A 22571-nucleotide genomic window follows, 5' to 3' on the forward strand; every position below is an offset into this window, starting at 1 on the left:
CGAGAATGAGCAGAGATCACATCTAGACTCTACTTCTATCATTGCAGTAATGATCCCCCCACCCTTCCCCAATAATGGGATGTGGCACCCACCATATATCAATGCAACAGGCAGACCTGGGCGCATCAATCAGGGTGGTAAATAGTAATTAACTGATGACTGCCTGGCAGCCTGTAGGTGGCACACGTGTTCTTTCTTTGCAGGGCATTAACCCTTACTAGCACAGATGGTATCATTGTATGTGCTCCTGTCCTTCACTAAACCAACTTCTCTGCTCCTCTAATTGACCCCCCTCCCCACTTTTGCCCATTCATCCTCCTATTGCATATTCTTCACGTTGCATTCAGACTTGTTCATATCCTTTTTTTCCTATTTTTTTTTCTTTTTATTATTATTAATCCTTGCGAAAGATTAACAGCACCAGGATATATTCCAGCTCCAAGTGCAGAATTGATAGCTTTTATTATCTTCTGTATTTCTCCTTGAGGCGTCAGTGAAAATTTCAGGCATCTATTACAGTAGTGGATGGGAAGCTCTTGCCAAGCAGCATTGATCCTCCGGTTGTGCATCGCATCGCTTTGCCCTGCCACATGCTAATTATCAATCTTTTTTTTTTTTTGCGCCCACAATTGCGCACCGATAGGTGATATTTAACCCATTGCCTTCTCCTCCAGTGTGATCTAGTATTTGGCCAGGGGGGGAGGAGGAGGAGGGAAGGAGGGAATGGGAAGAAACAATCTAGTATCTTGATGCCCCTGTTGGAGAGATGGTTGAGTCCTCGTCAAGGTTGCTTTGGTATCTCAGAAACACCATTCACTCTGAGCTGTGACCAACAACAGCAACAACTGCGCTGCTCCTTGGCCAAGGGAAGAAGAAGAGGAAGAAGAAGAAGAAGAAGGAGGAGGATTTGGAATCTGGAGGATAATATGAAAGCTATCTGCACCTGCACTCCAGCCAAGAAGACAGCAGAGCACTTAGGATGTATTAAATGTGGACCTGTGCACTCCCTATGTCTAAGGAAAATGGCAATGCAAAGTGGATTTACATTGTGTTACCTGGTTTTTATACTGATGCTTACATGTGTGAGAGGTAAGAACATGCTCATAGTCATCTTCTTGCTGTTTCTGGGATGTGACGGCTGCTGCTGAGGCTGCTGCTGCTGCTGGAATAGGGAGATGCATTTGCTTGCAAGCCTCTTACTGTTCAATGCAGTGATTGAAGCTGGGGCTGGATAAATATTCTTGCAGTAGACTCAAAAGGGGAGACGTGAGTTGGTTCATACATGCTGGAGAATGTGTGCAGAATAGCCCTGTGTCATCTTACACGGTGCCTTCTCCATTCAGAACCATTTTATTTGGGGATGAGGATTGTCATATATGTGCTTGAGTTAACCCTTGGTGTAAAGTTGTATGACAATGATCCTATCTAAAAAGCATTATGAGACTCTGATGCACCCAGGCATATGGTGCTGGTGAAGGAACACAGGCATATGGTGCTGGGGAAGTAACCCAGGTATATGGTGCTGGTCAAGGAACACAGTCATATGCTGCTGGTGAAGGAACCCAGTCATATGCTGCTGGTGAAGGAACCCAGTCATATGGTGCTGGTGAAGGAACCCAGTCATATGGTGCTGGGTGCTAGAGAAGCAACCCCGGCATAGGGTACCGGTGAAGGAACCCAGTCATCTGCTGCTGCTGAAGGAAGCCAGTCATATGCTGCTGCTGAAGGAAGCCAGTCATATGTTGCTGATGATAGAACCTAGTTATATTGTGTTAGTGAAGGAACCCAGTCATATGGTGCTGGTGAAATAACCCAGTCATATTGTGTTAGTTAAGGAACCCAGGCATATGGTTCTGGTGAAATAGCCCAGTCATATTGTGTTAGTTAAGGAACCCAAGCATGTGGTGCTGGTGAAGGAACCCAGTCATATGGTGCTGATGATAGAACCCAGGCATATAGTGCCAGTGAAGGAACCCAGTCATGTTGTTCTAGTGAAGGAACCCAGTCATATGGTGCTGATGATAGAACTCAGGAATATGGTGCCAGTGGAGGAACCCAGTCATATTGTTCTGGTGAAGGAACCCAGTCATATGCTGCTGGTGAAGGATCCCAGTTATATGGTGCTGGTGAAGGAAAACAGTCATATTGTGCTAGTGATAGAATCCAGTCATATGGTGCTGGTGAAGGAATAAATTCATATGGTGCTGGTGAAGCAATCAAGTCATATGGTGCTGGTGAAGCAATCAAGTCATATGGTGCTGGTGAACAAACCCAGTCATATGGGACTGGTGAAGGAACCAGTGATATGGTGCTGGTGAAGGAATCAGTCATATGGTGCTGGTGAAGGAACCAGTGATATGGTGCTGGTGAAGGAACCAGTCATATGGTGCTGGTGAAGGAACCAGTGATATGGTGCTGGTGAAGGAACCAGTCATATGGTGCTGGTGAAGGAACCAGTGATATGGTGCTGGTGAATGAACCCAGGCACTGCTCTGTTAGTTATTGGGACCATATTAATCATGGGATGTGGAGGAGCATGCATGGCATTGTGCAGAGCCTCAGTCATACATCTACCTATGGTTTTCAGATTTCTCACATGCTATCTGGACATGGAATAAGTGTCCTCCTTGTCTCAAGATATAGAGTGTATGGATACAGGTGCTGGGAAATATGTCACCAATTTCATATGTGTAATTCAGGAATATGGATGTTTCAGCTATCAGAGGGGAGATCTGTGCTCTGAATCTTAACACTGATCAGTCTATTGACTGTCAGGAGGGGATAGCAAATGGCCATTATAGCCAACACATAGAGCATTATGTGCACCATTTCTGCTCATATTCACATTCAATTGCAACTCTTAGCATTGTCACCCTAGACTGTATTGATCATGCTGACTTGTATGCAGGCAGGAGCTCAGGCTGGTGACTTGTGTAGACAGGGAAGGGTGAAGAACAAGGCTCCGAATCTTCCAACTTAATGGACATTTTTACATTAAAACTCCATTGTGAATGTGGCTTTCTCAAATAGTTGATTGTGGAGCCTGCAGCTGGGTGCCCCCTCAGTCCCATTTGCATGCGATGGAAATGATAATTCATGTACCAGAGGTTGGGGAGGGGGGTTCATTGCATGCTATCTGACATTATATCTGACGATAGGTAGCATGCCTAGAATTTTAATCTCCATTCTAATTACAGGAAGGCTTTTTGCTTTGATGCAGGTCTGGCTATGTAATGAAGGCAGTCAATAAACTGTAGGGTTCTTTATTTTTTATGAAATTATACCCATTGCAAAAATTGGAATCCATAGACCACCCAAAAAATAAAATTAAATAAAATATCATCTAGATTCAGTTTTGTAATATAGAAGTATCCTTGGAATTCTGCAATTTTTTTTGTCTATCCTTTACGCTTGGAGGGTTTTATGATGCATTGTAATTTTGTGGCTTTTAGGCATTTTCAATTGCCGGTGACTTTTCTAATGCAGGGACCTTGTTATAACAGATGATTATAGTGCTGCTCTGTGATTTGAAGACACAGGGAGGCAGCATCATTCAAACTGAAAAGACCAGTCTACCAGATGGGCTTTAAAATTTAATTTTTTATCTTTGGAACAAAGTAACTTGTAATGATACCTGTTGATTGATGGGAAAATCAATATTTGGATCTCACCTACAAAATATCACATAAGGGTATAGGGCGACATCACTGCTAAACCAGGGAGTGTCTTTTTATGCCATTTCAGCCCCCATTCCCTTCCTATTGTGTTTATTCTTTTTTTTTTTGTAATATCATGTTCTATTAAAAGCCATGATTTGTGCAATCAGTGTGAAATTGGGTGATTACATGACTGACGGCAGCTCCAGAAATGTCTGAGGGAAAGGGAAAGGGGGTGTCAGGGACAAAAAAGGCGGATGGCATGGGAATTTGGGAAATTAGGAGGCAGAAAACAGGTGGAGAGGAGGGATCTGAGAAATGTGGTGTAAATGAGACATGGAGATGAGCACACTGTGGGGAATGGAGAGGGAAATGAGCAACAGGGCGGCACATAGGGGGAGATGCTGGAGAGTGGAAGGCAATCCGAACAGAATGGATTGTGTGAATATTCAGAATGTAATCAACTCTGAGCAAGAAGGATATATATTAAGTAGTATCTTCTGGTGGGGGGAGGGGGGTAGAAAAAAATATTACCACTACTGCTTCAAGGTATATATAACACTATAGTATAAATGATCTGTAGAGTCATAGATATAGCTACCTTTTAAAAATGTACCAGTATTATAGTTATATATGTATGCATGTATGGGAAAGTACGTGTGTATAGTGTGTATATATATATTTATGTATGTCTATCTATTATCAATCTATCCATGTATCTATCTCTCTGTATATATATATATATATATATATATATATATATATATATATATATATATGCAAATAAGCACATTAGCATACAGTATATACTCACTCACATGAATATATATATATATATATATGTAAAAAAATACACATATATATTTAGATGGCAAAAAAGATAACATAGTATATAAAGACCATATATAGATAGATAAATAGATAGATAGATAAAATCACATATATCTTTAGATGGAAAAAAGATAACATAGTATATAAAGACTATATATATATATATATATATCTATATCTATATATATATATATATATATATATATATATATATATATATATATATAGATATAGATATATATATATATATATATATATATATATAGATGGATATATATATATATATATATATATATATATATATGTATATATATATATATATATATATATATATATATATATATATGCAAATAAGTACATTAGAATATAGTATATACACACTCACATGAATATATATATATATATATATATATATATATATATATATAAATATATATATATATATATATATATATATATATACAAAACAATATCCATGTGGGTGTGTATATATAGTACAGTAATGTACTTGACTTCATATACATGTATATATATATATATACCTACACATGGTTATACATATGTGTGAATATGTATATATATATATATATATATATATATATATATACATGTGTGTGTGTCTGTAGCTATATAAATATATGTATATATATATATATATATATATATAAAAATATATATTCATGAGTGTGTGCATATTGTATACTAATGTACTAATGTATATATGAACGTATATATATATATATATATATATAGATAGATGGATATATGTCCATCTCTGTCTCTTTCTCTCTGTATATATACACACACGTGTTCATCTCTCTCTCTCTCTCTCTCTCTTTATATATATATATATATATATATATATATATATGTAGCAGACTATCTGTATGTGTATATGTCACGCTCCCCGGGTCCTCACCCCCGTTCCCCGGCTCACCTGCCACGCTCTCCGCTCCCCAGTCACCGGATTCCGTCCGTCCCAGGGCTCCGGGCCCCCGATCCCGGCGCCCGACAGCTTCCCTGGACCTGGCCGGCTCCCCTGCGTCCTCCTCGCAGCCTCCTTCCCTGGCTTCTGGCACCCGGGCGGCGCGCATGCGCATTAGGGCGCGCGCGCGGTCACTGACCCTTTCTTAAAGGGCCAGCGTCCATTAACAGGAAATGAGGTTGCACAGGTACAGGGTATATAGGGGGTCATTGTCCAAGGGGGCGGGGCCTGATCTTCGTGTTCCCTGAGCTAGGAGTCAGGTCTCCTGGTGTTACTGTGCTCGTACTCACCTATCTCTCTTTGTAGAGCCGTGCCTGCTTCGCCATCCAGTCTGCCGTATCCTGAAACCCGAACGCTGTCCATCTGCCATCCTGACAGTCCGCACCACCTCGGATCCCTGCGGTGACTCGTCTTCTTGCTCCCAAGGTTCCGGACCCCGCCTGACATCATCTCGGCTTCCGAACCTGAGCTGCGTCACCCGGACTACCACCCGTAACTCCGTAGTCCCAGGGACTTCTCCGCTATACCTGTGTGCAAGGACTGCTCTGCTGTTTCTAGTGCTCCAGCTGCCGGACTCTTTGCTACCATCTAGGAGTTCGGTCCAGTGGATCCACCTCCTGGGCCTGCCCGTACACCTGGCCGTGACAGTAAGATCAGGCCATGGATCCCGCTGCAGCACTATTGGCCCTGCAAGAGGAACTCCAACGCCAGCGTGAAGTCCAGACCCGCATGCTGCAATTTATGACCTCCGTGGACACCCGCCTGTACACGTTACAAGCATCAATGACGCCTGCGGCACCCAGGTCCTCCAATGGACAATCCACGGCTCCCGCACCAGTGGCAGCCTCGTCGGGTGCTTCCCAACTCCGGTTGGCTTCACCACCTCGTTATTCTGGAGATCCCAAGACCTGCAGGGGCTTCCTCAACCAGTGTTCCCTTCATTTCACGCAGCTGCCACATCTATTCGCCTCCGACCAAGCCAAGGTCGCCTTTATAATGTCCCACCTAGAGGGCGAGGCACTGGCGTGGATGAACCCCTTGTGGGAGAAGGAGGACCCCGTGACCAAGAACCTTCGAGAGTTCCTGCAGGCCTTTCGCAGTACCTTTGACGAGCCGGGACGCGCCTCTGCGTCTGCTTCATCACTTCTCCGCCTACGTCAAGGAACACTGACGGTGGGCCAATACGCCATCCGTTTCCGCACTTTGGCTTCTGAACTCGGGTGGAATAATGAGGCCCTGACAGCCGCCTTCTGGGAGGGACTCTCGAGTCGCATCAAAGATGAGTTGGCGGGTCGTGACTTGCCCTCCACCCTAGATGCCCTGATTGCCCTGGCTACTCGAGTGGACATTCGTTTTCAGGAGCGCTCTAAAGAGCTGTCTCGTGAGAGACGACCGGTACGGCATTCCTCACCTCCCCAGAAGCCCTCCGCACCTCAGTCATCAACAGCTGGGATTCCCGTCCACGAGCCCATGCAGATTGACCGAGTACGACAGTCTGAACAGCGTCGAGCAGAGCGGCTCGCCAAGGGCCTCTGCTTTTACTGCGGAGAGGGCACACACCTGCTACGCGCCTGTCCAGAGAGGCCGGGAAACTCCAAAGCCTAGGGTTGGTAGGAGAGGCCACCCTAGGTGCTGGGACTCTCTCAGACCCGGTTATGTGGACTGTGCAAGTGTCAACGGGAGAGACGCGGTTCACGGCTGAGGCATACCTCGATTCCGGGGCAGCAGGCAATTTCATTCAGCAGGCCACGGTGGACAAGTACCAGCTGCCTGTTACTCCACTTGACAAACCCCTCGTGATAGCCTCTGTGGATGGGAGACCTCTCTCTGATACCATCTCCTGGGTCACCAGACCGGTCGAACTACGTATCGGTGCCCTGCACACCGAGAACATCTCTCTCTACGTCCTTCCACACATGTCCCATCAAATCCTGCTGGGACTTCCCTGGTTGCGGACACACGAACCCTCAGTCAGCTGGGGTACTGGCGAAATCACCCGATGGGGTCCTTCTTGTCATGAGAAGTGTCTGAAGTCCATACCACACATCCGACGACCTCCGGTTCCAGAGAACCTACCGGAACTGCCCTCGGCCTATTGGTCCTTCGCAGACGTTTTCGACAAGAAGGAGTCTGAGGTACTTCCGCCACACCGTCCCTACGATTGTGCCATCGACCTGCTCCCAGGAACAACACCACCTCGAGGACGGATATATCCGTTGTCCCCAGCCGAAACCAGGGCCATGTCTACCTACATCACAGAGAGCCTGGCTAAGGGATTCATCCGGAGATCCTCCTCTCCTGCGGGAGCGGGCTTCTTCTTCGTTAAGAAGAAAGAGGGTGACCTACGCCCCTGCATCGACTACCGGGGTCTGAATCAGATCACCGTAAAGAACAAGTACCCTCTGCCGCTCATCCCCGAATTGTTCGACCGGCTCAGAGGAGCCCGTGTGTTCACCAAACTGGATCTTCGGGGTGCTTACAACCTAGTTCGTATCCGCTCTGGGGACGAATGGAAGACCGCGTTTAATACTCGCGATGGGCACTATGAATACTGCGTGATGCCCTTCGGCCTATGTAATGCACCAGCAGTCTTCCAAGAATTGGTGAACGACATCTTCCGGGACCTCCTCTACGTCTGTGTAGTAGTGTATCTGGATGACATCCTTATCTACTCTCCGGACCTCCAGACCCACAGAGAGAACGTCCAGCTGGTCCTACAACGACTGAGAGAGAATCGTCTATACGCCAAATATGAGAAGTGTGTCTTTGAGCAGTCTTCTCTCCCTTTCCTGGGATACATCATCTCGGGTACTGGACTGCAAATGGATCCTAAGAAGGTGTCCTCCATACTCAACTGGCCTCCCCCTTCTGGACTAAAGGCAATCCAACGGTTCCTGGGATTTGCCAACTACTACCGCCAGTTCATCCCTCACTTCTCTGCCCTGACTGCTCCTCTCTCCGCTTTGACCAAAAAGGAGGCTAATCCAAAGGACTGGTCACCTGCGGCCGACGCCGCGTTTTGCTCACTGAAGCGAGCATTTGCCTCCGCTCCTGTACTCCACCGTCCGGAGTTAAACCGCCAGTTCACCTTGGAGGTGGATGCCTCCTCCTCGGGAGCCGGAGCAGTGCTCATGCAAAAGTCCTCCTCCGGGAAGATGGTTACATGCGGTTTCTTCTCCAAGAGCTTCTCTGCACCTGAACGTAATTACACCATCGGTGACCGAGAACTATTGGCGGTCAAACTGGCTCTGGAGGAATGGCGCTACCTCCTGGAAGGAGCAGTGTACCCCGTGATTATCTACACGGACCACAAGAACCTGGAATACCTACGGTCCGCTCAGCGACTGAACCCACGGCAAGCCAGGTGGTCCTTATTCTTTGCCAGGTTCGACTTCCAGCTCCATTTCCGACCCGCAGACAAGAATGTACGTGCGGATGCCTTGTCTAGGTCTTTCATGCCCATGGAGCAGGAGGAAGAGACTACCCAGCCTATCATCCCTCCTAGCAAGATTATTCCGGTGGCCCCTGTCACCCTGGCCCAGATACCGCCCGGAAAGACCTATGTCTCTGAGACTGACAGGCAAAAGGTGTTACACTGGGGTCATGCCTCGAAAACAGCCGGTCATGCAGGCCAGAAGAGAACATGGGGTGCGATTGTACGCCATTATTGGTGGCCATCCCTTCGCACGGACGTCGCTGCTTTTGTCTCTGCCTGCTCCTCTTGTGCCAGGAACAAGACGCCCAAACACCTGCCCTATGGCCGTCTTCTGCCTCTACCGATACCCTCAGTCCCGTGGCAACACATAGCAATGGACTTTATTACGGACTTGCCATTATCCTCCGGGCACACAGTCATATGGGTCGTGGTTGATCGATTCTCCAAAATGGCCCACTTCGTTCCTATGGCCGGACTGCCCTCTGCTCAGGAACTCGCGGAAGCCTATATACATCACATCTTCCGCTTGCATGGCTTTCCATCCCACATAGTGTCCGACAGAGGAACTCAGTTCACCTCCCGCTTCTGGAGGGCTCTATGCAAACATCTGGGAGTGACTCTGGACTTTTCTTCTTCTTACCATCCTCAGTCTAACGGCCAAGTGGAGAGGGTCAATCAAATCGTGACCTCATACCTACGTCACTATGTCAACGCCCATCACGACGACTGGTCCTCGCTTCTGCCTTGGGCTGAATTCTCCCATAACCACCACGTCAGTGAGTCATCCTCCGAATCTCCCTTCCATGTTGTTTATGGACTCCAGCCCGCCGTCCCATTGCCTATATCCCCTTCATCGGATGTTCCGGCTGCTGATACTGCAGTTCGTGACTTTGCTACCATTTGGGACTCTGTCAAAGCGTCCCTTGGGCGCGCTTCCCAGCGGATGAAGAAACACGCTGACAAGAGACGTCTGGATCCTCCGTGTTTCTCTCCTGGTGACCTGGTCTGGCTTGCTTCCCAGTACATCCGATTGAAGATACCTTCCTACAAGCTGGGTCCTCGCTACATCGGGCCGTTTAAGGTCCTCAGCAAGATCAATGAGGTATCCTACAAGCTACAGCTCCCGGCCACGATGAGGATACCCAACTCCTTCCACGTCTCTCTGCTCAAGCCGGTTGTCCTTGGTCCCTTCTCCGCTGCTGCCAGTCCGGCCCCTCCTCCTATTGCCGATGATGACATCTATGCGGTAAGGGATATCGTGGCCATGAAGACCGTACGAGGTCGACAGTTCTTCCTGGTGGACTGGGAGGGGTATGGTCCTGAGGATAGGTCTTGGGAGCCCAGGGAGAACGTGGGCACTCCTCTTATCCGTGCCTTCATGTCCCGGTTGCGGGGAGGGGGGCGTGGGGGGGGGGGTACTGTCACGCTCCCCGGGTCCTCACCCCCGTTCCCCGGCTCACCTGCCACGCTCTCCGCTCCCCAGTCACCGGATTCCGTCCGTCCCAGGGCTCCGGGCCCCCGATCCCGGCGCCCGACAGCTTCCCTGGACCTGGCCGGCTCCCCTGCGTCCTCCTCGCAGCCTCCTTCCCTGGCTTCTGGCACCCGGGCGGCGCGCATGCGCATTAGGGCGCGCGCGCGGTCACTGACCCTTTCTTAAAGGGCCAGCGTCCATTAACAGGAAATGAGGTTGCACAGGTACAGGGTATATAGGGGGTCATTGTCCAAGGGGGCGGGGCCTGATCTTCGTGTTCCCTGAGCTAGGAGTCAGGTCTCCTGGTGTTACTGTGCTCGTACTCACCTATCTCTCTTTGTAGAGCCGTGCCTGCTTCGCCATCCAGTCTGCCGTATCCTGAAACCCGAACGCTGTCCATCTGCCATCCTGACAGTCCGCACCACCTCGGATCCCTGCGGTGACTCGTCTTCTTGCTCCCAAGGTTCCGGACCCCGCCTGACATCATCTCGGCTTCCGAACCTGAGCTGCGTCACCCGGACTACCACCCGTAACTCCGTAGTCCCAGGGACTTCTCCGCTATACCTGTGTGCAAGGACTGCTCTGCTGTTTCTAGTGCTCCAGCTGCCGGACTCTTTGCTACCATCTAGGAGTTCGGTCCAGTGGATCCACCTCCTGGGCCTGCCCGTACACCTGGCCGTGACAGTATATGTATGTATGCCACGACTATCTATAGCTCTATAGCTGTGTGCCTGTGTGCATAAAACTCTAGTTTTAGCAATTTATCAAGTGTAATATTTTTGTTTGCTACCTTGGTGTTATTCCATTTCTGGAGATATGAATATGTAAACAGGCTTTCCACTTTATTAATTAATTCCTATGGTATTTCTGCTCTGCTGGTAAATTGCATGCTCTGTGCTGGAGTGTGTTGGTTAATATGGATAGTACAGAGCAAAATGCATTCTTGCTGTGATGAACTTGATTTGGAAACCGATTTTAAACACATTGGTGGCTGCTACTTATGCTAATACGGGCCTTATATTGTGAATTATTCCTTATCGGTGCAGAAGTAAAACGAGAAAGGAGTGTGCTCCATTTCAGACGAAGGTAATGACTTGCCCTCTGAAGAATAATCAGTATTATGAATAGCAGGCAAGCATGTAATGCAACACACTGCTCAGGATTCAGAAGAGAAAACAGTGGCGATCAGTAAAATGACATCTATTTTCCCATAGGGGGGCAAAATCAGAAAGCATTATATTTTTTCTGCATTCATTGGGAATCTAAGCAATTGTTGAAAATATGTCTCCTGGCTTATTAAACTCCAGCATCGAACTCCACTTGCCCTACAAACTACTGAATGAATATGAGAAAGGAAATGCTAAAACCACCCATAGCTACTTGGAAGTCATTGTCATGTAAACATCCTGTAAAGTTGAAGATCAAAGAAAAGTAGACCTCAGAACTTTACAAGTCTGGATACTTTGGTGATCCAAGTTTACAAAGGTCACTTAGATATGACCACTGCATGGCACAGAATATGAAAATATGAAAATGTTTAACACTAGAAGTCCCAGAAATTTCAAGCTCCCCCCTGAAGTCCCGAAAGAGGGTCAAATGACCCTTAGTCCAACCTGACAACTGAAAACTCTGATGGCTCCAATTAGCATCCTTTCATTTGTAAATGTGGCCATTGTCTGAGGAATCTGCAGGGGGCAATTGTTTTGATCCACCTCAACAAAGGATGTTAGCTAAAATCCTTCAGGTCATTTGACCCGTCTCTGGGTTCCAAAGGTAGAAATTTAAATGACCCCTCTCTGGGACTTCTAGTGTTAATAAGTACTGTGATAAATTCTTGAGGATGGATTTGGTGTTGTAGGTTGTTGTAAGTTCCAGCTAATGACCACATGCAGGGTAATGGTGGTCCACCAGAGAACCATAAGGTCTTTCAGTTGGCCATGATTCAGATAAGAGGTGGGTGGATTCGGTTCTGTTGTCGCAAACTGGATGGGAGGGTCACAAACCTCTCAACTTCTGGGATCCCCAGTGCGGCTTTTGATTCGCTAAGTTCACATAATGTTACCTGTGTGTCAGAACACATTGATGATGATGCACCAAACCGGCCAATCAAAAACTACAATGGGGATCCCAGTGTCATCGTGATTGGTATGACTAGCATCGCTCATGCATTCAGATCTACAGGAAACCTGACGTACAACAAACATACAACAAGTGGGTACATCGAAGACACAAAAACAATGGTGGGCCCTAGCTATAGTAAGAGGGTTAGATGGGACACCATACCTGCATCTGTCCCTACTCTCCTAGCCAGGCCCTATACAGTCTCAACTGTCGCCAAGCAGGAACCTGAGCCCCTGAGAAAACTCTGTAGTTGCCCTGGCTAGTGTGTTGGTAGGTGAGAGATGCTAGCTCCATTGCTGCACTTATATTACACAAGAAAAGGTAAGACAAACAGAGGAAAACAGCAACAAAAAGGATAAAGTCTGACCTCTGGAACACTCCTTCACGGAACCTTCCACCAAAGCAGCCAGAGACGAAATGGATTTGTATCTTCAGCAAGGATTGCACTGAAAGAAATTAAACCACATTTAAATGTAGAATTACAGATTTAAATAAGGGATTCCAACCCTGAATCTGTCTCTAGTCTCCAAAGATAGACGACCATGACACCCCGAAGGTAAGAGGTTTGTGATCCTTCAGTTCAGGGACCAGAGACAACTGACCTTGCCAATGAACCTGAGTCTATGAGTGAATTTGCCCATCACTACTTCTGATACAATAGCGGGACCAAATGTTACAAACCAATGGCATAACTTGAAGATCTTCTGCTCTAGTGCAAAATCTCCAATGAGGTCCCAACTATAATGGTTATTTAATTGTACTGGTCTTTTTATATAGGCCAAATTAACTACTTGAATCTCTCTAAGCCTCAAGAGCAACCCCAGAATCCATATACAACACAAGCTGGAGGGAATTTTGTCTCCTATTACTAACTGCAAGGTTCTATTTCTTTAGAACGGATTGAGTATTTAATCAATATGTCCTCAAACGTAGACATGCAGAGATTCTATAGCTGTGGTTGGTGGGCCATCAGTATATTTTCTTATAGCAGACACAAGGAACCTCAGTCTAATACTGGCAGAATATATTTTCCCCTACCATTGAAGATCAGACCATTGGGTGACATTATTCATGTCCGTACAAAGAGAACGTCCATTTATGTTATAATGACCATCTGCTGTTATTTCAGAATGACAAGATTCAGAGAAAATTCATCCATTTTTCTATCAGATCTTTACCAACCTTTCGTAATCTTCTCTTGTACTTTGATTTTACAATGTTTCCCAACTTCAATTTTATGTCCCGATTGTAGATGAACTGTGGTCTCAAAGCTTTCATACTTCTGTCTAAGGGTGCTTTCACACATCCGGTTTTTGCCATCAGGCACAATCCGTTGAATACCGTATAAAACGGATCCGGCGCCAGATGCGTTTGTTTCCTCATTGAATTGTATTAGCGCCAGATTGTGCTTGATACCCTTGTGCTGCATCCAGCGTGCGCCGGAACCGGCAACATTTCTATGTCCAGCTGTCGAAAAGGACGCAGCATGGAATGTTTTTTGGCAGTGGCAAAAAAACGTACTGCACCGAATCCGGTGTACAATGAAAGCCTATGGGTGCCGGATCCGTCGTAATGCGTCATACAATGCATTACAGCGATGGATTCCATTTTTTGCTACTGAGCATGCTCAATAGCACAACGGATCCATCTAAAAACTGAACGAACTGATGGAAAAAACTGATGCAACTGATCTGTTTTTTCGCCTTCCGTTGTATCAGTTTTTACACCGGATTGTGCCTGACACCAAAAACTGGATGTGTGAAAGCAGCCTAAGAAAGCTATTGATGATGAATATCTACAGTGTTGTAAATAATGGCACCTCAATATCTGCCAAGAAAGGGCATGATGGGTAGTAACAAAGTGCGCCAACGTTCACGCCTTACTTTTATATTAACCTACAACATAAAAGGATCAATGTTAAAGTTTAGATATTCTATAGCAATTTATTTGTGCACTCTTGTTTAATAAAACAAAATTGATAAATATGGTAATATTAGACAGGGTAAATAGGGTAAAATAACTAATCTTCATGTTGAAGTGTTTTAGATACTGTTTCTTCTGCACTATCTATAGTGCGTATCTTAAGATGTGGCAACTTGTATCAAAATTGTGTCATAAAATAGGGTTCAAAAGTATGCTAGCCAACACTTGGTGTAAGTTTAGACCAAAAGCATTTACATTTGTGCCAAATATGATATTGAACATGAGATGTCTTGCATTTAAAGGGATTGTCCACTACTTTAAACTTGATGACCGATGCTTACCGTAGTATAGATCATCAATGTTTGAACAACAGAGGTAAGACACCCATCACCCCAACCTATCAGCTGTGTTTGGTCCTGACAGTAGCAGCAGGTGGCCAGAAATGCTTTATTCCGGAGATGCCTCATCTTCTGATAGTGGTCGCGGCCGAGAACTGCACATACGCTTACCATTCAAATAAATAGAAGGTGGATGTGCAGTATGCATCAGAAGTTGGGGAAGCTCTGGAACTGAGTATTTCTGGCTGTGTTTTACCAATGCCAGCACTGAGAATAGCTGATCAATGATGGTGCTGGGTGTTGGACCCCGACCGATCAGACATTGATGATCTATCCTAAGGGGTACTTTGCATGCTGCGACATCGCTAGCCGATGATAGCAATGCCGAGTGCGATAGTACCCGACCCCGTCGCACATGCGATATTTTGTGATAGCTGCCGTAGCGAACATTATCACTATGGCAGCTTCACACGCACATACCTGGTCGGCGACATCGCTGTGACCGCCGAAGAATCCCTCCTTCAAGGACGCGGTGCATTCGGCATCACAGTCACGTCACTGCGACGTCACTAATCGGCCAGCCAATAGAAGAGGAGGGGCGGAGATGAGCGGGATGTAAACATCCCGCCCACCTCCTTCCTTCCGCAGTGTCGGTGGACGGCGGGCGCAGGTAAGGAGATGTTTGTCACTCCTGCAGCTTTACACACAGAAATGTGTGGAGCTGCAGGAACGACAAACAACATCGTTCCTGCAGACGCACCGACATTATGAAAATGAACGACGTGACACAGATCAGCGATTTTTGACAGTTTCACGCTCGTTCATCTTCTCTCCTAGGCTTTACACGTTGCGACGTCGTTACTGGCGCCGGATATACGTCACTTTCGATTTGACCCCGACGATATCGCAGTAGCGATGTCGCAACATACAAAGTACCCCTAAGTATAGGTCATCAATGTTTAATAGTGGACAATCCCTTTAAATATAAATCAGCTTATATCTTCACCAAAGATGAGTCATTTCCAAGATCCAGTAAATTTGCAGTCAGTAGATACATTGCTGACTTGCTCATGAAATCTTTGAATATCAAGTCTCTGTTCACATGAAATTTCATTATTTCTTTATAATAATTAGAGACAGCATATGATCGATATTCTACAGTACCTTATACACCATCCTGTAATTCTTCTAGGAATCTATATGAAACAGATAACAGTGACGCTTAGACAGTTGGATGGTTAAGCCTCTCATAAAGAGTTGAGGGAAATATAGCTCATACAATGGTAATCAAAGCAAAAGGTGGCTACTTTTGAAGAACCTAGAATATAAGACATATTTTCAGTTGTTTCACACTTTTTGTTAAGTATTTCATGCCACATGTGTTAATTCATAGTTTTCATGCCTTCAATGTGAATCTACAATTTTCAGAGTCATGAAAATAAAGATAACCCTTTGAATAAAATGAGGTGTGTCCAAATTTTTCGTCTGGACTGTAAATATATATATATATATATATATATATATATATATATATATATATACATACAGTTAGGTCCAGAAATATTTGGACAGTGACACAAGTTTTGTTATTTTAGCTGTTTACAAAAACATGTTCAGAAATACAATTATATATATAATATGGGCTGAAAGTGCACACTCCCAGCTGCAATATGAGAGTTTTCACATCCAAATCAGAGAAAGGGTTTGGGAATCATAGCTCTGTAATGCATAGCCTCCTCTTTTTCAAGGGACCAAAAGTAATTGGACAAGGGACTCTAAGGGCTGCAATTAACTCTGAAGGCATCTCCCTCGTTAACCTGTAATCAATGAAGTAGTTAAAAGGTCTGAGGTTGATTACAGGTGTGTGGTTTTGCATTTGGAAGCTGTTGCTGTGACCAGACAACATGCGGTCTAAGGAACTCTCAATTGAGGTGAAGCAGAACATCCTGAGGCTGAAAAAAAAGAAAAAATCCATCAGAGAGATAGCAGACATGCTTGGAGTAGCAAAATCAACAGTCGGGTACATTCTGAGAAAAAAGGAATTGACTGGTGAGCTTGGGAACTCAAAAAGGCCTGGGCGTCCACGGATGACAACAGTTGGTGGATCATCGCCGCATACTTTCTTTGGTGAAGAAGAACCCGTTCACAACATCAACTGAAGTCCAGAACACTCTCAGTGAAGTAGGTGTATCTGTCTCTAAGTCAACAGTAAAGAGAAGACTCCATGAAAGTAAATACAAAGGGTTCACATGTAGATGCAAACCATTCATCAATTCCAAAAATAGACAGGCCAGAGTTAAATTTGCTGAAAAACACTTCATGAAGCCAGCTCAGTTCTGTAAAAGTATTCTATGGACAGATGAGACCAAGATCAACCTGTACCAGAATGATGGGAAGAAAAAAGTTTGAAGAAGAAAGGGAATGGCACATGATCCAAGGCACACCACATCCTCTGTAAAACATGGTGGAGGCAACGTGATGGCATGGGCATGCATGGCTTTCAATGGCACTGGGTCACTTGTGTTTATTGATGACATAACAGCAGACAACAGTAGCCGGATGAATTCTGAAGTGTACAGGGATATACTTTCAGCCCAGATTCAGCCAAATGCTGCAAAGTTGATCGGACGGCGCTTCATAGTACAGATGGACAATGACCACAAGCATACAGCCAAAGCTACCCAGGAGTTCATGAGTGCAAAAAAGTGGAACATTCTGCAATGGCCAAGTCAATCACCAGATCTTAACCCAATTGAGCATGCATTTCACTTGCTCAAATCCAGACTTAAGACGAAAGACCCACAAACAAGCAAGACCTGAAGGCTGCGGCTGTAAAGGCCTGGCAAAGCATTAAGAAGGAGGAAACCCAGCGTTTGGTGATGTCCATGGGTTCCAGACTTAAGGCAGTGATTGCCTCCAAAGGATTCGCAACAAAATATTGAAAATAAAAATATTTTGTTTGGGTTTGGTTTATTTGTCCAATTACTTTTGACCTCTTAAAATGTGGAGTGTTTGTAAAGAAATGTGTACAATTCCTACAATTTCTATCAGATATTTTTGTTCAAACCTTCAAATTAAACGTTACAATCTGCACTTGAATTCTGTTGTAGAGGTTTCAATTCAAATTCCATGTGGTGGCATGCAGAGCCCAACTCGCGAAAATTGTGTCACTGTCCAAATATTTCTGGACCTAACTGTATATAGTGGAAAAGCATGGTGTGGTAAAATTGGAATACTTTAAAGAAGTAGGAGTGTTAATAGTTTGTTTCTATTTGCCAAATATAAAGTAAATTAACAATCATAATCATAAATCAAGCTAATATTCAGTGTGACCACCTTTTGCCTTTAAAACAGCATCATTTCTTCTAGATATACTTGTCATTTCTACACAATTTTTGAAGAAACTCGGGAGTGAGATTGTTCCAAACATCTTGGAGAACTAACTACAGATCTTTTGGGAATCTCAGCTGATGCCTCTTCGTTTATTCTTAGGGGTACTTTGCATGCTGCGACACTGCTAGCCGATGGTAGCGATGGCGAGCACGATAGTCCCCACCCCCGTTGCACATGCGATATCTTGTGATAGCTGCTGTAGCGAACATTATCACTACGGGAACTTCACATGCACTTACCTGCCCTGCGACGTCGCTCTGGTCGGCGAACCGCCTCCTTCCTAAGGGGGCGGGTCGTGCTGCGTCACAGCGACGTCACACAGCAGGCGGCCAATAGAAGCGGAGGGGCGGAGATGAGCGCGACGTAAACATCCCGCCCACCTCCTTCCTTCTGCATTGGCGGTGGAGGCAGGTAAGGAGATGTTCCTTGCTCCTGCGGCTTCACACACAGTGATGTGTGCTGCTGCAGGAACGAGGAACAACGTCGTATCTCCTATTGGTGCGACATTATGAAAATGTCACAGATCATCGATTTACGACGCTTTTGCGATCGTTTATCGGCGCCTCTAGGCTTTACACGTTGCGACGTCGTTACAGGAATCGGATGTGCGTCACTTTCAATTTGACCCCGACGATATCGCAGTAGTGATGTCGCAACATGCAAAGTACCCCTTAGACTCCATAATGTTGAGATCAGGGTTCTGTGGGGCCATGTCATCACGTCCAGGATGATCCACTTCCACCTTTCATCACTGTCGCCTGCCAACACTCAACTGTACCACTTTTCAGCCCTTTGTTGAACATACCGCCTTGTGTTAGAGCCAAATATCTCACATTTTTGACAAATCAGTCCAGAACAGCGGCTGCCATTTTTCTTCACTCCAGTTCATAGCTTTACGTTCATTGATGAGTAGCTCGGCCTTCTTTCCGTGTCGTCAATGATACGGCTTTTGCCTGCTATTCTTCAAAGTAGATCAACTCTTGCCAGACTTTTCTAAACAGCAGCTGGGTGTAGTTGAGTCCCACGGTTGTTTGCCATTCTGAGCTGATGGTACTACTGAACATTTTTCAAATTCAAAGGGAAGTATCTATGATATGTTTTTCATTTGCCACATTAGTTTTCTTGACTGATTACTGCAACTGCTGTCCACAATGTTGGCCAATTCTTAGTATTTCCTCGAAAGACCTTGAACAGCTCATTTTCAAAAACCCAGTCTCCTGTGAAATTTTTGTCTGGGAGAGACCTTGCTGATGCAGTAGAACTACCTTGTTTCTTGTTGCCGTGCTTAGTTTTGCAATGGTGCATAACCTATGACATGAAACTGCCTTCCCCAACCTCACCTTTTTAGAAAACTTTGGCTGTTCCTCACCCAGTTTTTAGCCTCATACACAGCTGTTTCTGTTTTGGTTAATCACAATGTTTCAACCTGCATATAAAAATAATCATCATTATCACCTGTTTGGTAGAAGTGGTTAATCCCTAATTTTGTATAACTGTACAGAGAAAAAGTGTTGTTGGTTTAAAAGCAAAGGGTGGTCGTACCAAATATTGATGGGCTCTAAATTGAGTATTTGTTCATTCACTTTGTATTTTGCTAATTGATAGAAAAAAACTATTAACACTTCTGTTTTTGAAAGGACTCTTATCTTAATGCACCTTTTTCACATCTACCAGCAACTTTTGCAGCAATATACGGTATATATACTGCTCAAAAAAATAAAAGGAACACATTCTTTTGAGCAGTATATATATATATATATATATATATATATATATATATCTCGCATATCACAAAAGTGAGTACACCCGTCACATTTTGTAAATATTTTATTATATTTTTTCATTGGACAACACTAGAGATATGACACTTTAATACAATGTAGTAATCAGTGTACAGTTTGTATAACAGTGTAAATTGTGTGTCCTGTAAATAACTCAACACACAGCCATTAATGTCTAAACCACTGTCAAGAAAAGTTCCAATATTTTGTGCAGCCACCATTATTTTCATGCACTGTCTTCTTAATTCTCTTGGGCATGGACGTCACTAGAGCTTCACAGTAGCCACTGAATCCTCTTCTATCCTCAACGGTAAAATCATGGAGCAGGTGGATGTTAGAGACCTTGCGCTACTTCACCTTCCATTTGAGGAGACCCCACAGATGCTCAATAGGGTTTAGGTCTGGAGACACTTGGCCAGTCCAGCACTTTTACTCTCAGTTTCTTTAACAAGGTGGTAATTATCATGGAGGTGTGCATGGGGCAGTGTGCGGAATATGGTCTGAGTATTGACAGGTCAGACCCCCCACGCCTGTAACCTATGTAGCAATTTTGACAACACATAAATGCCTACTTTGAAAAGACAACCTCTGGATATGAAGCTGAGTATGTCAACTCAACTTTTTGGTTTATCATTGGGAGGCCTCATGTTAGTGGAACCTGTCTTGTTAAACTGCTGCATGGTCTTGGCCACCGTGATGTAGCTCAGTGTCAGGGTGTTGGTAATTTTCCTTATACCCTCGGGCATCTTTATGTAGAGAAACAATTCTTTTTTCAGATCCTCAAATAATTCTTTGCCATGAGGAGCCATGTTTAACTTCCAGTGATCAGTATAAGAGAGTGTGTGAGCAATAACCCCAAATTTAACACACCTGCTCCCCATTCACACCTGAGATATTTTAATACTAATAAGTCACATGAAACTGGGGAGGGAAAATAGCTAATTGGACACAATTTGTCCTTTTTCACTTAGGAGTGTCCTCACTTTTGTCGCCAGCAGTTTACACATTAATGGCTGTGTGTTGAGTTATTTAGAGGGCCACCAAATTTACACTGTGATACAAGTTGATAAAATGTATCAAAGTGTCAGATCTTTAGTTTTGTCCCGCAAAAAGGTATAATAAAATATTTACAAAAATGTGAGGGGTGTACTCACTTTTGTGATATACTGTATAGATAGATATGTGATGCCCTGGCCTATCAGGTCATCACAGGGTATTGTGCAATCTGCTTTTCTGCACAGTATCCGTATCCTCCTTGGTTACAAATCCCTGTTCTTTGGTGTTGCTAAGATCAGAACCAGTCAAAACCCTAGGAACACTTTGCACCACACCCACCAGACACACCATTGGGGAGCCTGAAGGGAGTAGGACCACCCACTAGGGGGGTTGGTAGGGGACAGTGAGAAGTGTAGAAGGAGAAGTGAGAAAGTGAAGGAGTAGGAGTGTGCAGTGGTGACTCTCGAAGTGAGAGGTCACCGGTTTAGGAGCAGGGCTACTTGAGACTACTAGGTGGCAGACGTTGGACTGGGCCTGGTAGGAGCTGGAACCCCGTTCGCAGGGGATCGTGTCAATGAGCACAGATCTGCCGAGGAGGGCAGCCTTGAGCCTTGACCCTAGGCCGGGAAGAAGCTTCAAGTGTCCTGGTAATTTACCCGACGGGGGTGAAGTCTTCAAGATTCATCCCTCACCCGCTCCAAAATCGGGGTACTAGTGCAACGAGGGGATAGGACTTTTCCCAAAACACAGTCCATCAAATCCCATCAAATCCCAAGCGTGAACCCTGAGAGCAAGCTCACTCCGTTAGCCATATGGGTGAGCGGGACCCGACTAGTTCTTCACTACAGGGTCCAAACAGTGAAGAAGGTGCCATGGAAAAGGTCAAAGGCTAACAAGCAACACCAAGGGCATGGATCCAAGCGTGCTCCCTCCTTGCTGCAGCGGTGCTCAGAATTCTGGCTTACAAGCTGTCGGTGTCAGTATTCTTGGACTGAGTGAGGACACAGAAACCCTTTCCTCCCCAACGGCACCCCTTCACTACTATCACCAGGCCCCGGGGAACAACCCCCTACCCACGGAGGGGTTAAACACCTTGCTGCCATACCACCGCCACCGGGCGCTCCCAACAGCAGCGGTGGTACTCCATCTTACCACGCACTGTGGGTGGCATTACAAACTTCTAAATCCCCTGTACATATCCCCCCTTTTAACTTCGAGTGTCCGCACGACCCCCTCCCGGGTCCAGAGACCCCCTCGAGCCACCGCGGTTCCGGATCCGAGCGGCTCGGCCGCTGACATGGGGGCGGTACAGATAGATAGATAATAGCATGCAAATGTCATTTAGTGACAGATCTGAAGTGTACTTCACGCGCCCTTGGGGTCGGGGGCTACTTGTTACCGAGCCGCAGTACTACTTCTGGGGTGTCAATAAAGATGGTGATGGGGATGATGGAAGTTTTTATTCGTGATGCCACCTGTGGTATGCGGCCAGTTATTAGCCGCTGCTGCTACTGCTTTCTCTTCTGGGGCGGATGGTGACGCAGCTCGGGTGTTGCAGCTCTCCACAGACGGAGCTCAGGCCCCAGGGAGGATGGTGGGAGTAGTAGATGCCTATGGTGCTGGGGTGCAATGGTCGGGGC

General features: G+C 45.4%; 1 protein-coding gene across 7 annotated transcripts in view; it reads left to right on the plus strand.

Annotated features, from left to right (window-relative positions):
• The first annotated feature begins 795 nt into the window (after positions 1-795).
• Positions 796-22571, plus strand: part of CSMD3 (CUB and Sushi multiple domains 3) — a 2007504-nt gene continuing 1985728 nt past the window's right edge. For all 7 annotated transcript variants that reach the window (XM_075352941.1, XM_075352934.1, XM_075352935.1 and 4 more), the window contains exon 1: positions 796-1089. In XM_075352941.1, the coding sequence (XP_075209056.1) occupies positions 927-1089 (163 nt within the window). In that variant the 5' untranslated portion in view covers positions 796-926. The remainder of the gene's footprint in view (positions 1090-22571) is intronic.

Source organism: Anomaloglossus baeobatrachus, chromosome 6, assembly GCF_048569485.1.
Source record: "Anomaloglossus baeobatrachus isolate aAnoBae1 chromosome 6, aAnoBae1.hap1, whole genome shotgun sequence".
Lineage (NCBI taxonomy): Eukaryota > Metazoa > Chordata > Amphibia > Anura > Aromobatidae > Anomaloglossus > Anomaloglossus baeobatrachus.